Consider the following 15,633-nt stretch of genomic DNA (forward strand, 5'->3'; position numbering starts at 1 on the left):
AAAAAAAAAAAGAATTTCAAGTGATCAATTATTAAACATACCTGCACTCAAAAATCAAACACTTTCTATTCAACAGATGACTACATTTCATGTAACAAATATATTAATTAATTAATATGGAGAATCTAAGAGGTTCACATAAATAACCAATAGGGTAGCATCAAATTCCCAGAGATTCAATGAGAAAGCATAATAGACACCATGCCTTTTTAAAAGCTAACGCTGGTCAGCTTCAGTATCATCTCCCTCAGAAGTACTTATGACTGTCTTCTACAAAATTATCAAAAGCACCTAGAACTGATTAAACCTACATGACAGTAAAAGCAAATAAGAAACCAAAGTTCACTGGACTCTACTACAACAGTACTAGTCTCTCTTTCTTTTTTTTAAGGGCTCTCGAAACCATAAGTAAACAAACCCAACAGCCAGTGAAAACTGACACACCCAGAAACTCTCATCGAAACATTTACTTCATAGTTCACAACAGACTGTCCTATTCCATCTACAGGTGGCCTTGCCTGGAGCTAAAGGTCAAAAGAAAACACTCCTTAACACCTTCATGCTTTATGGAGGGGAAAAAAAGAACAAGCAGGCTTGGAGCACAGGGAGGAACCGACATTCCAGTGGTGCATGCATACCCGCACCTTCTGATTTCCTAAGAGACTTCATTTCTGCTTAACTAAAAGGAAATTCATCTACTATTTCTAGATTTCTTGAACACTCAAGATGTATAGAACAAGTAGGACTAAGGGCCCACCAGAGTGAGGTATAGCTTTACCCCTGATCTGATCAGCGGTGATATCCACCCCTACCCCTGCCAATCCTCTCCATGACATTCACCAAGACAAACCTACCCTGAAACCAGTGTCCAGAAGGCTTAATTAACTGTCATGGCAAGAAATCAATCTTCTCAAAGAAAGCTATGCTGGCAGTTGCTGAGGTTGCTTTTAAGAGAATCCTAACAGATGATTTCCAAGAAACAGGTTCACTCCAAATATCCCTACAGGTAGATAAGGCATCAGTAACAGACATCTGGGGGACATGTCTGGAGAGCAGGACTTTCTGGGCTCTCAGCAAATCCTACTGTAAAGGAAGCCCCCCCGTGATGTATATACCGTGATAGGATTAATGACGGTATATACATAAAAGGAAACTGTTCTAATCTCTCTCTCTCTGCCTCATCAGAGTAGTCACCACTGACAAATAGCTTAGAATTATTCATGTGCTTTGTCAGGGTACTATCCAGATAAAAAGTTTAAAGGTTTGCCACCTGTTAACTCCAAAATACTCTTGCCCATCTTGACCCAAGACAGCAAACATCCTGAGCTATAGTTATACCCTCCAAAATTATAAGGAGAAAAATAAGGGCAGCAGGGGAAAATTTTGTTTTTCATAGGCCCAGTTCTGTCTTTCCACATGACTCTAGACTCACTTCTTACAAATGGAGATCTGATTTTACCTTGCAGTAAAACATTTTGTACTTACCCTACTTTCTTAAGATCCTGAATAAAAACTGCAGCACCACTTTTGCAACATATGCAAATTGTAATGCTAATCAGGATGCACTAAAAGTCAAGTTCAAAGAAAGAACCCTGGGGATTTAATAAATGACTAGGGGTTTGCTATTTTTTTTACACTTACCCACTCTTCAACATCAGGAGGCTGCTCATCGTAAGTATGTTCCTTGTCCCACAAAATATTTGACTTGTCATAGCGGTCCATCTTTCCTCGGGTTCTTACAGCAAAGAAAATTATTAAAGCAAAAGCCACAATAACCATGAACCCCAGGACAATGGCAATGGCCTAGAAAGAAATGAAAGTTATTAACATGATGAGATTTTGGTTACTTACTTTATCCCAATCCACCTTCTAATAATTATTCAAATCCTTATCTACCTTAGAACCTACTAAACAGCTGTGGTTAACTGATATAAAACTGATGCAAACGGTTATATTTTAGGAATAAGAGGGGAAAGGAGATAATATGAAGTGTAATCCACGCCACTTAGGCTAAAGCTAACAACACACACACACACACACACACGCATGCGTGCGCACTTTATTCCTCAGAACATGTTTAAGGTTAGGTATTACCCGCCCACCACACCACCTTAGAACTGCAGAAAATTAGTTTCAAACCTTGAGCATCACTGGGCCACATTTTAATAAAAAAGATAGTAATGGCCAGTGAATTAACTGATACTTCTGAAAGGCTGTATAATGCTCTTAAAAGTAGCTTTTTAAATCCAGTTATGTTAATAATTTTGTTCTTAACACGTGCTTTGGCAAATGTTTTATACTGAATGGCATTTTCAGTCTAAAAAGGATCTACTTTACTGTAAATCATACAGATTGATCTAACTGAGCTATAAATTAGAAAAGAAGGGAATAATGAGCCATTTATTATGGCAGGTTTCCCTATTTTAGAAATCTTTTTTTGTACTGACTAGCTAGGGTCCTGGTCAAGCCTTCCCAGTGCCTCCCAGGTATATTAAGTGATACACTCACTTCCAGGCACTTGGAATTGAGGCCAGTACCCAGTCTCTGCCCTGGATGTCTGCTAATGGGTGTTGGGAATCTCACTTTGCATAATAACCTTTCCCAAAGAACACAGGTTTTGGGTGTCCAGAAGATGTGAGTGTGATAGGAGAGGAACACAAACTCTCAGCCTTATTGATAACAGTACCTCTGACTGTCAACATTCTGAAAATCTACATTTGAGGAAAATACATTTCAACCTTCATAATAACAGTAGTTATTATAGGAGGTCTAATCCCAAAGAATGACTCATTCAGGTAAAAGAATGGGAATTCCTGACTCAGTGTAAGGAATGAAAAAACAAGAAAGATTAATGACCCAGAAACATTTTCCTAATTTATGAGGGTGACACATACCCTAATGGTGAGCTCCCAAAGCACCTGCACATCTGAATCACCTGGAGACTTTTTATACTCTGAAGATTACAAAACACTTTAAAAGACCTAAATAAATGGAAAGACATCCCCTGTTCATGGACCAGGAGACTTATTATAAAGATGACAATACTCCGCAAATTGATCTTATAGGTTTCAAGGCAATCCTTCAAAACCCTAGCTTGCTCTTTTGCAGAAACGGATCAACAAGGCGATCCTAACATGATCTGAAAATGCCAACTCCAAATCTAGCTAAAACAATCTAAGAAGAAAATTAAGTTGGAGGATTCCCTTCTTCCAACTTCAGAACTTATTAAAAATCTACATTAATCAAGACTGTGTGGTAGTAACTTAAGAACAGAAATATATATAATGGAATCATATTGAAATCTAGAAATCAATCCTCACATTTATAATTAATTCATGATTGAGAAACATATGAAGACAACTAACTGGAGAAACAGTCCTTTTATCCAATGGTACCAAGATAACTGGGTATATATATGCAAAACTGTTGGACCCCTTTCTTATGCTAAGTCCAATATGAACTCAAATTAACCACAGATCTAACTGTAGACCTAACTAGAGCTAAAATTATAAAACTCTAGAAGGAAACAGGACTAAATCATTGTGACCTTGAATACACAAAATGTCCGTAGACATGACAAAAAAAAAAAAGCACAAGCAACAAAAGAAAGTGAAATTAGAACTCATCACCAAAAATCAAAAAAAAAAATAAATCAGACCTCATCAAAATTAAAAATCTATACAAACATTCAGAAAATGAAAAGAGAATGACAAAGTGGAGAGAAAACAAAAACATTTGCAAACTGTATGTATTAGATAAAGAATTCTTATGACATAATAATCAAAATACAAATAGCCCAATTAAAAAATGGGCCGACTCTAACCATTTCACCAAAGAAAATATACTAATGGCCAATAAGCACAAAGTAGTATACTCAACATCATTAGCTATCAAGGAAATAAAATCAGTATTAAAATACCACTTCAGAACAACTAGCATATCTAGAATCAAATGTAATACTTGTGAAGATATGGAGAAATTGAAATTGTCATACATTTCTGGTAACTGGAAAATGATGCAAATCTTTGTGGGAAAGCAATCTTGTAATTCTTCAAAAGATTAAACACAATCACCATAGGACCCAGCAATCTACCTCTTGATATATACTCAAGAGATATTAAACTAAGTGCACCCAAAAACTTGTATACAAATATAGAGATTATTCTTAACAACCATGTGCAAATCACCCAAGTATACATCAACTGATCACTGGATAATTAAAAAGTGGTATATCCAAACAATATATGCCATACCATGAATGAACCTTAAAAATGACAATGATAAGAAGCCAAATAATAAAAAATCACATATTGTGTGATTCCATTTTTATGAAATATCCAGAATAGGCAAATCTATAGAATAGGATTAGTAGTTACCTAGGCCTAGGGAGGGTTTGGGATAGGAAGAGACATTGCTAGTAGTTAGGGAGTTTCTTTTGGTGTTTGTAAAAGGTTATAAAATTGACTGTGGTAAATAAAAGTTGTACAACTCTGTAAATATATTTAAAAGCACTGAACTATTATTTAAATGGATGAATCATATGGTATATTTAATGACACCTGGCCCCTGTCCCCAATTCTGATTTAAGTAACCGTGGGCCTTAGTAACTTTTTCAAGGCTCCAAAGTGATCCCAAATTGATAATCTTGGACCTGAAGGGAAAAAGGGAGGAAAATAAACAAAATTACTCATACCTCCTGGGGATCCACCACACAGTAGTGATACAAATACTGGTCCACATAGAGTCCTGTAGCTGTAGGTGTATAGAACTGGTTGCAGAGGGCATATATTTGTGAGCTGTACATAGATCCGGAAGCTTGGGCAGTGGGGTTGACTCCCATTATATAGACAATGGTGGCAATAAACACCATGATGCCCAGGATAGCACTGATGATTATCACCGTTAAGTAATATCTTCTTGTTCTAGATATTTCCGATCTTATGACGCTGGTAACAAATATTACCAATGCAGCAATAAAACAGAAGGCAGCCATGCTCAGCAGGAAGCCCTTAGCCGCTCTTGGGTCTGTATAACTTCCTCCATAGCCGTAGCCGTAGCCATAACCATAGCCATAGCCACTTCCATAGCTGCCAAAGCCACTTCCATATGGGTAGCCTATGCTCCCTCCCAGTATGCCAGCTCCATAGCCTCTATCCCAGGCAAGTGTGGAGGCTACACAAGCAAATATGGCAATGCACATGACAATAATGAGCATCGACAGAATCCGAATCACTCCCGGGGGTGAGGTCCATTTGTAGAAGTGAAGAATTTCATCCTCTGGGTAGAAGGAATATGCTGGCTGAGAGAGCATTGGCCGAGCGTGCATCTCTCCATTATATATGTCATTGCTTGGAGCATAATGACTGGGTTTGCTGAAATACATATGAAAACAATTGCAAGTTAGCACTTTTGGGTAGTAAACAGACAGAATGTACAAAGTACTGGAACTAATTTAAACCAACTATTGTAAATGAAACTTCTCAGTAGTACTCCTTTGCTTGTGACCTCCACCCCCAAAAAAGTTTAAATATTGAAATTCCAACCCCAATATGATGGTTATTTGGAATGAGACCTTTGAGAGGTAACTAGGTCATAAGGGTAACATCTCATGAATGGGTCCTCACAAAAGAGGCCAGAGAACTTATTATCTCTTTTACAGAGGACCTAAACCCAAAAAAGGTGACCACCAGAACCTCACCATGATTTGGATTTTCAGCCTCCAAAAATGTGAGAAATCGACTATTCTGTCCACGGTACTTTGCTGTAGTAATCCAAACTGATTCCAACACTCACTGAACAAGTTACCAGTTTATCAGAATTACTTGAAGGGTATGTAAAAACAGACATCGTTTTCCCTGAGTTGCTTATTCCTTCAGTTTTTGCTTATTCAGATCAGTTTCCAGATGAGGCTGTTGCTGCTGCTTCTGCTCTGGGAACTGTCCACTGAGAATGACTGCTCTAGTTTCTATGGAGTAGAGGTTCCCAAGTCTCACTGCATATTAGAATGAACTGAGAAAACATATCCAATTCCCCAGATGGAGCACTCCTTATCAATATAATCAAAATCCCTGAGGATGGAACCCAAGCAGATTAGAACAATAGTATCTAAGAATGGTATCTTTCTGCCTGTGTGACTTGAGACTCGTGCATTCAAATATGACACCTATATTGGCCTACCCATAGCTGTGATCAATTCCTGGCAACCTCACTCTCCTATCTAACAAAGCACATCGATTCTTCATGTGAGAGCTGTTTACTACAGCTGTCAGGCCTAGGTTCACTGGGGACACAACAATGAACAGAGCCACAGTCCAGGTCCCACAGAGTGTGGTTTCTGTCAGAATAGTAACACATCAACCAAATCCCAACATGATTTTGAATTCTTTATGGTGAAAGTTATAAAATAAATCAAATACACAAGGGTTTTTCAGTATGATATCACCAAAATAAATCTTGAATCTCCTTTACAAGGATACCTGATGAACTCAGTAGTTAAGTTGTAAGTACATTGCATGCAACAGACACACTGAATGTAAGAAATTTAGGCTTGAGGACGCAAAATTTAATTCCTAAACTAACCCCAGTGCTTTTGCTTTTAAAGTAAGACATCTTCAGATAAAACCAAACTAATAGTAAACTCGTATGATCTAACTACAAAACTAAAGCAACCAGAGAGGGAGAGGGGGTGAGATAGAAGTGAGGAAGGAGGGACCCAGAGGAATATGTAGCGGATTACTGGGACACTAGTGGTAGGCATGGTGTGAAAACATACAGAGGTTTGAACCTATAACCCCCAAAGCAGATACAATGACATAAGCCAACTGTACCTCAATAAACATAATTAGGGAGAAAAAAAAGGAAAGGTAACTTACTACTGGGTGCTAACCATGTGAATTCAAAGAAATTACCAAGGTATATGAGAATGAGAATGAAAAAGAAACCAAAGAGAATGTTAAGCTGGTGTTTGAAAATATGAAGTATGAAAATTCTACAGCCCGTTCATCCTACTTGCATATGTGGGCTCTCTCCTTTTGGAGATGCCCTGAAGAGACTAGTTTTGAACATACATGAACATGCATTCTGGTACACACAAGCACTTATATTTTTAGGGTTTATAACCAGGAATGTAATTCCTGGGTCACTTTTTTTTTTTTTTTTTTTGGTATCTTCAAATCTATCAGACATCAAACTGTTCTCCAAAATGACTGTATCACACCTACTTCCACCAACAATATGATGTTCAGAGCAGCCTTGTTTATGATAAAGCAAAACTGGGAATAATACAAATATTATCCACAGTGGAACAGTAACTGTGCTCTATCTGCATAGTAGAATACTACAGACCTAGGCTGTCTAATATAGTGGCCACTAGCCACATGGATCTACTGAGCATTTGCAATGTGGGTGGGCCAAACTAGGATGAATTGTTCAGTATAAAGTATAGAGCCATCACAGGGAAGAAAAAAACAACAACAATGTACCACCACAAAGAGAAAACCCCTATTGTTAAATATGTATGATGTATGAATAATGTTAAATAGGGTCAACTATTGTGGTGGGGGACAGTGATAAGCAGAGAGACAATGCATGTGTGAGGGCAGGGGGCATTTGGAAATCTCTGTCTCTTTCCTCAATTACTATGACACTACAACTTCTTCAAAAAATAAAGACAAAAGGCCCTCCCTGGTGGTGCAATGGGTTAAAGCACAACACTATTAAGCTATTGCAGCCACTACAGAATGACTTTCATCCCAGCCAGGGAGATAACCCACATGGCGCGGCAGGCCTCTCCTGACCCGCCTGCTGCTCCCCTCAGCAGTGTACTTCGTTGATCTGCCTGTTCTGCTCCCCACTCTGTCTCTGGTGAAGCCTCTCACCGTCCCTGAGCCTCTGGCCTGTACCCCAGTTCTGTATGAATAAATAAATAAATCTTTAAAAAAAAAAAAAAATGAAGTGCAATGTGGGTAAGTGTCAGAAGTAATGTTGAAAGAAGTAAGACAGAAAAGTACACACACATGGTATGGTCATATAAAGTTTAAAAACAAGTAAAAATAGACCACTGCTCAGATGTGGTAAGATAGAGAAAAGTGAGTAATGACAGTATGTTATCGAAGTGATTCACAGGAAAAGAAGGCCCAGGTGATACTTGAAATGTTGATTCTTTTAAACCTAGGTGATGGTTTTACTTTGTCTTTCTTCATCATCTCATATATACATTCTGTATTTTCTTTTTTTTTTTTAAGATTTATTTCTTTATGCATACAGAACTGGGGTACAGGTCAGAAGTGCAGGGCCAGTGAGAGGATTCACCAGAAACAGAGTGGGGAGCAGAACAGGTAGATCAACAAAGTACACTGCTGAGAGCAGAAGAGGGCGAGGCAAGAGAGATCTGCCGTGCCATGTGGGTCACCTCTGGAGCCAGGGATCAAACGCCCACTGAAGTGAACATGGCCAGCTGGCAGTGCTGTGTCCAAACCTGTTCTGCAACCAGAGAGGGCCCCATTCTATACCCTTTTCTATATCACATTTCACCACTGTTTACGAAAGCAACACAAAATTAATACCAGGTTAATAGAGCATTGCCTAACTACTACTACTTGTATAAATTTAGAAGCCAACTTGTCATAAACAACTGTCTCTACCAAATTCAGATAGTACATAATAGGAACACAACCCCTACTACAGCTATCAAGGCATTAAAGCTACAAGCTATCTGAAAGAGGAAATTCCTAACAATGTCTGAAAATTTTAAATTTAAGGACGCGTTGTTAGGTTCCCCCAATGACTAAAGAAGTCAAGAAGCCTCAGTTTTGATTCTTGTTTGATATAATGGCAGGACACTCCTAAAATTGACAACATGGAAACCATTACACTAATTGAAAGTCAGTCACGTAAGACTATGTACTGAATGATTGTACTTATAGGAAATATCCAGAAACAAACAAATTAGAAACGGAAAGTAAGCTGGTATGGTTAAATGGAGAGTGCAGGGGTTTTGGGCAAGGGGAGGAGGGACGATAATTTCTATAATTCATTGTGGTGATGAATATCTTAAGTTCTCAATGTCACTGATAGGATCTTAGAAACAGGCTTTTTAAGAGAAAATCAAGTTCTTGAATAACATTGTTTTGTTCAATGTTGGTCAAGTTATTTTTTTATTGAGGCCTCCCTGGTGGTGCAAGGGATTACAGATTATGTGTCAGCACTATGAAGCAATCCACAGCTTCTACAGCTTGGGTTTGATCCCTGGCCAGGAAGGTGACCCACACGGCACAGCAGACCTCTCTGGTCTCACCTCCAGCTCCCCTCAGCAGTGTATTTCAGTCAGTTCACCTGTTCTGTTCGCTACTCTGTCTCTGGTGAATCCTCTTATTGCCTGCACCTCTGGCCTACACCTCAGCTTTTGTATGCATAAATAAATAATTTTTAAAAGACATTTTTTATTCCTCATTAGCATTTGAACAAAACAACATTATCTGAGGACCACCAATATAGTAAAACCAGTGAACTGTCCATTCAAAATGGGTGAACTAGATGATAAATGAACTTTATCTCAATAAAGCATTATGCAATGCTTGATACCATTTGTGAAAAACAAAAAAGAGATAATAGAAGTTTAGGATGTATTGAAGCAAACATTAGCAATATGAAACAGTGGCTGCCACTCTAGAGAAAAATCATCCTGGCAGTTAAGAATAAGATGGAAACTCACTTTTCACTGTATGTCCTTTGGTTCAAATTTACAAATATGTATCACTTTATTTTTAAAAGCAAACAAACACTTAATAGGTGAAATTATATTTCACCTATTAAGTGACAGATTTTTCTAGAAAGGAAGAAAAACCTGAAAAAAGTATTTACTTACAATTCATCAGGTCTGTACGGAGGTGGACTTTCAAAAGGCCTCGAGGACATGGCTGATGTCAATAGTCACCTGATCTTCTGGATGAGCAATGCCTGGTAACTCCCAAGATAAGCCAATCTAAGCAACATAAGTAGGGTAATAGCATTACTACAGAGCTCAGTTTCCTTGTATCACTAAGAAAATGAATGATACCAATCATAAGTATTTCATTCTGGGTCTTTCACACCATTGTTATGTCTCTTTGCTTCCCAGTGCCATTTTCACATGTTGGATCATTAATTCCTTGAGCACAGGTAATCACTTGAGCATAGGAATCATTTAGCCACAAGTTCTCAGCGCACTTCACATCATGTTCTACACATAGCTGGTATGCAAATATTGTTTAAATGTGAAGTTCTAAGTTGTAGTAACAAGTTTCACAAAAAATGACATTTAAAAAAAGAAATCGTCACTTCAAAAAACAAGGGAGATATGGAAAATTTATTTAAATGTTTCCTATTTTCAAAGTTCATACAAAATTAGAGAACGTGTAAAGTGCATATATAGCAATGTCTAGCACATACTAACCCTAACCCCTCAATGTGTCAACAGCATAATCTAATTGGCTAAAAAGCTTTTATATTATAAACGATTATAAAATATACCTAAAAATGGTGACATAGACATTTCCCCCTTATTTCCTTTTCCAAATCTGCAAAATCAAACATAATTTTTGCCTAAAAAACAACAAACATCTGAGAGATAAAAGTGACTACACCATGAGGGCTTGTGGAAATTAAGTTTGCAAAATAATCTTTCAGAAAGAAAACAGCAACTACCGTTGACTCGATGGTTTTTGACAAAAACCATCGAGTCAACAGTAGTTTTGAAAATTTTAAATCAATCCAGACGTGTGTTTACGTTGAAATTTTGTCCAAAATTCAGACAATAAAATTCCGTTCCAAGATGTTCATAAATTCAAAGTTCGTTTAGTATGTCTCTTCTAAGAGCAGAGATTTATAATTGTGAAGCAAGTAATTTCATATAGATAGGTCATATCATATCATAAAAACAAGTTATGTCTCACCAACTTCACTTCCTTTTTTTTGAGAAGTTTACCAATTGGCAGATAAAGGGAATACAGAGAGAACTCTAGGATTCTTGAATACATTCTTAGGAAATCTGTTCTGACAATCTAGTTGATTAGCTAGATTTCGACAAGGCTGAATAATGATACCTAGTCAGAATGAAGACCACTTATGTTTCCTGAGAGGAAAGTCTCCAGCAGTGACTTAGGCAAAGTAGACAAGACAAGCTCATACAGATTTGCAGCTGATAAAATGGTGGAAAGGATAACAAACTCACTAGTTACGAGTACATCAATACTGACCAAGTTCTTTGCCATGCTTCAGTGGTGCCCTCTAAAACAAGCCCACTGGCTTTAAAAAGCTCACAATTAGAGGACACATTCCTCATCTCCTTGAAGCCATCTTCCTCTGTAAAAGCTGGGAATAATTGTGACCTCTAGGCTAGGATAATTAAATAAGATGAGGTATTAAAGATAAGCAAAAATATTCTCAGAAAAGTGGCTATCCTGAAATTTCAGTATTTTGACATTTACTTATACTATCCCCACTTTAAAACACTGTAGGCATGAAAAAAAATTTACAAAATCAGTTTAAAAATCAATAGTGTAAATACTGGATAAGGGAGATATGACATTAAAACCATTCACTTTAAAAGTGAGACTTTGAACCAAATGTAACAAGCTGTCCAGCACTGAGGGCAGTATTCAGAGATAGTAGTTAGATAGGGGGGACAATAATTATTAAAAAGAAATACACCTCTGCAGAACCCTGAAGTTTGTATATCACTTCCCAATAGGTGCCTCTCTGGGAGTTTGCTTAAATTGTGAAGAAGCTAGAAAAACCATTTCTTAAGAGAAATGACTGGAATAACAGGAAATGGTTGGCCTGGAGATTCAGCATTAGATGGACCAGTATGGCAGCCTTCAAATAGCTGTAACGTGTTTGTAGTCCTTTTAAAAAAATAAACTAAACAACACTGCGTCAGATTTCAACTCAATGTTAGGAAGTCTCTCCCTGACTCTGATGTACACACCCTCCAAAAATAGTGAATAACAATTTGATCTCATGCCATTTATGCAAAACCTAAGTTGTTTTATATTTTAGGGGGCCTGGACTAGAAGAATTACCTCTAATGTCTCTCTCAAGGTAATACGTGACTGTGCCTTAAGACCATGGCCAAAAAAGAAAGAAAACCAAGAACAAACTACTGCCCAAAGCCTTGCACAGCAACATTAACAGTCTCTGGTCAATAAGTATATGCTGAGTGAAGGAATAAAGAAAATGTGGAAAAAAAAACACAGGTTTTGCCTAAAGAGCTCCTGGTCGTCTTCATAGAACCTGTATCATGACATAAAATCAAACATCTAGTAAGAGCCAGGTGCAAAGGGGAAGGAGAAGAGTCTTGCTGACTATGTTAAGCCAAGAGACAGCTAGTGTTTAAGTATTTTTTAAAAAAGCTCTCCCTTAAAATTGTTTTCTGTTCAAAAACTGTCTTACTAGAAAACCTAGCTAGGCTGAGAAAGAAAAGCCTGAAAATGCTATGTCCCAAAATTCTTTAAAACAAATTGTATTTAAGAACAGGTTGTTCCTTTGATCACATGCAATAATACTTAACTTGCCTTTAAGAAGTTTTTAAAGTTATGCCTGATATTATTGAGTCTATTTAGTTTATAGGTACACTGTTAGTAAGTTGCCTAAAATTTAAAAATTAGGTAGAGTTTGAAATAGACTAGTTCCCTGTGTGAGACTGCATTTTCAATAAGCTCTCCAGATGATTCTGGTAACAAATAAAGGCATCACTCTAAGGTGGGATTTGGTCTTTATAGGGCAGATGACTGCCACTCAGGTGTCAGCTCAAATGTTATCTCCTCAGAGCTGCACCCCTCTCTCCTCTCGGCATACTCTATACACCGAACCTATTTTCCTGCCACCATCCTATCCCAAGTGGACTATCAGCTTCCCAAGCATTTAGATGTCTGTCTAGACCATCACTTTTAAACATTTCCGATCCCTAGAACTAGTATCTGGTACAAATATTTGATTCATACACTCAACAACCCACATTAGATTTGGGATTTCAATTCAGCAGTGAATGCCTTGAAGTTCTTCAGACAGCTAACCAGCAACTACAATCCCTCAAGCTGAGTACAATGGAAGTACTTAAGAGCTCACACAGTCTCAGAGACAGGAAGAAAGAAAACAAAGGGGGAAGGGGAGGGATAAAGACAAACCTAAGGACATCACCAGGGAGCTTGATAAAAAGGCAGAATTTCGGCCCCCCACCCCCTTAAGAATCAGAATCTGCATTTTACTAAGCTCCCCAGCTGATTCATACCACACTCAACACAGGAAAGCACTGCATCACAGAACAGCCGCAAGCACCCAGGCTAAAACAAAAGGCAAAACCAGTGCCTGCATGGTCTTTTTATTCTAATAATTTCGTAAATAATAATGTGGCTGAAAAAAGGTACTAAATATTCTGAGTAAACCTTGAAATGCAACTGAAGAAACTCCCTCTGCAATGTTTCTGGGAAAGTGAAAGATTGTCAGTGTTAGCTAATGTATGTGGTTTATACGGTGTATACCATTCCCTTGAAAGGGCAGTAATTCCAATACTACATTTGGAAGAAAACAGGTAGAATTTTATCTTTACATTAAGCAAGATGCAGAAAACTCACTGGACACTTAATAGGGACTAGTGAAAAGTAGTGAATTCCAGGAAAATTCCCCAAATCTGGTTCTGTTGCTAAAAATAGCAAGAACAGCTAGATGGCTTTATAAAAATACCTGCTCTTCACTAGCTGAAATAGTTCTCAAGTCAGTCACTTGTAACGTTTCGGCTGCACGGATTTGCTCACCTTTTAAATGGGAGTACTAGAAAGATCTACCTTTAAGCTTGAGCGGCAGAGTGATCCACACACGAAGTACTGCCCACCGTTTCCCTGAACAGCCTGGAAGCTCTCCAAATCTCCCAACTTTTCTTTCTCTCCATCTCCTCACAAAGGAGGCACCACCCACTAATTAAATAAGTGAAAAACTCTAAAAAGCAAAAGTATTGTTTATTCTGAGCCTCTACCATGAAAATGTCTATTTTAAAACACCCGTAAGGAAAATAGGTTCCTTGCGTACAGTACAAAAGAACTACTACTGCGCTCAGCAATGCGGAGTTTGAGAACTCTACCTCCATCCAGAAAGAACTCGTTTTCACTCACAGTATGAGTCGCCTTAGTGCCTTCATAGAAAGGGTTTCTTTTTTCCAGGGATCCCAATAATACACTTGTTGTGCGTGGGAGCCACACGCTAGGCTGAAGGCTGACTCCTCCCTGCCCCGGGTCATTTCCCAGGTGGGCACTTTGCCCGGCGCGCCAGGACGGCCTTCGGCTCGGGCTCACTCGCTCCACCTGGGACTCGAGGGGCTCGAACTGTCCTTCCAGCAGCATGATGCAGAGGCCATTTTGGCCCCTCAACCCACCTCTCCCGCACACTTCCTCCGACGCAGGCAACATGTCGGCAGGCTGTGACCTCTCTTCCCTGGAAGCCTCAAAACAACGCGGCCCCGCCGGATGGCGTTCCCGGCACCCGTGCGCCCCCACCGCGCCCTGGAGCAACCCAAGGGCGCGCCCGCCCAGCAGGGACGCCCGCAGGCAGGTCTGCCCACCTGGCGGCGGCCTCTGGTCACGGGTGAGAATCCGCAGCGCGAGGAGCTTCCCTCGAAGTACAGCTTCAGTGGAAATGCGCTTCCCGCCCCCCAGCTTAAGTCGACGCGGGCTCCCACAAAGTGGATTCAAAGCAGATACAGCAAATGCAGGAATATTTCACGGATTACACCCGACACCCCACCCCAGGATACCCAAAGGGGTGGGTGGGTGGGGATCGGAACGACGAGGTCTCCAGGATCTAAGCTGCTCCCGGGCCGGCGAGGCCCCCTCCCTCCAGTCCTCGGGCTCAGAAGCCCTATGGAGGCGACAGCTGAGCCCCTTTCTTTGAGGACCCCAGAACTTCAGCCGGAGAACTGAGCGCAGGTTCCCGACACTTTGCCTCAAACACGAAAAGTTGCGGGCGCCGCCAGGCTGGGGACTTTACGCTTCTTCGCCGAAAGAGCCGATCGTGAAGTCCAAGTGACACCTCACCGGGAGAGGCCCTCCCCGGCCTCCAGCCCTTCTCTCTCCGCGAACCCGAATCTCTCTGCCCCCCGACAGTCCCTGCCCACAGGCGAAACCGCCACCGAAACCCGCGCCGGACGGCCTCTCCCCGCGCCTCCACAGCCGACCGGGGCGCGCTGTCTCCCCGCCAACACTGGGGCTACCACGCGCCCCGGGCGCCGCGCCCACGGCTCACCTACTCCCTGCAGCTGGGCCCGACTCAGCGCGGACGGCGAGATGCCAGGAGCGCGCTCACCTGGCGGGCGCACCTGACGCCGCGCCGGCCGCGGGCTGCCACTCGGGACCCGACAGGGGCGCAGCCCTCCGCCCCGCCCCACCCACCTGCCCAGCCCCCGGGCATGCGCACCAACGCCCGGCCGCCGTGCGGGAGTCCTGGGCTCGGCGACCGCCAGTCCCACCTGCTGCGCCCCGCTCTGGCCCTTAGGCGCTCAGGCCCGCTCTCCCGCGAGTCCCGCCGCCTCTACCCGAGGAAGGAAGATGAATGAGGGGGACGCTGGCAGAGGGTGTGGTGTGGCTACCTCCTCCCTCAGTGACCCAT

At 40.7% G+C, this 15,633-nt stretch overlaps 1 protein-coding gene across 1 annotated transcript in view; it reads right to left on the reverse strand.

The window, feature by feature from the left end:
• Positions 1–15,377, reverse strand: part of OCLN (occludin) — a 46,929-nt gene extending 31,552 nt beyond the window's left edge. Inside the window, exons 1-4 of the mRNA XM_004678228.2 lie at positions 15,271–15,377; positions 9,866–9,982; positions 4,694–5,372; positions 1,642–1,803 (exon numbers count right to left, since the gene is read on the reverse strand). Of these exons, the coding sequence (XP_004678285.1) occupies positions 1,642–1,803; positions 4,694–5,372; positions 9,866–9,915 (891 nt within the window). The 5' untranslated portion in view covers positions 9,916–9,982; positions 15,271–15,377. The remainder of the gene's footprint in view (positions 1–1,641; positions 1,804–4,693; positions 5,373–9,865; positions 9,983–15,270) is intronic.
• Between the last annotated feature and the right edge of the window lie 256 nt (positions 15,378–15,633).

Source organism: Condylura cristata, unplaced genomic scaffold, assembly GCF_000260355.1.
Source record: "Condylura cristata isolate star-nosed mole 26May11 unplaced genomic scaffold, ConCri1.0 scaffold00007, whole genome shotgun sequence".
Classification (NCBI taxonomy): Eukaryota; Metazoa; Chordata; class Mammalia; order Eulipotyphla; family Talpidae; genus Condylura; species Condylura cristata.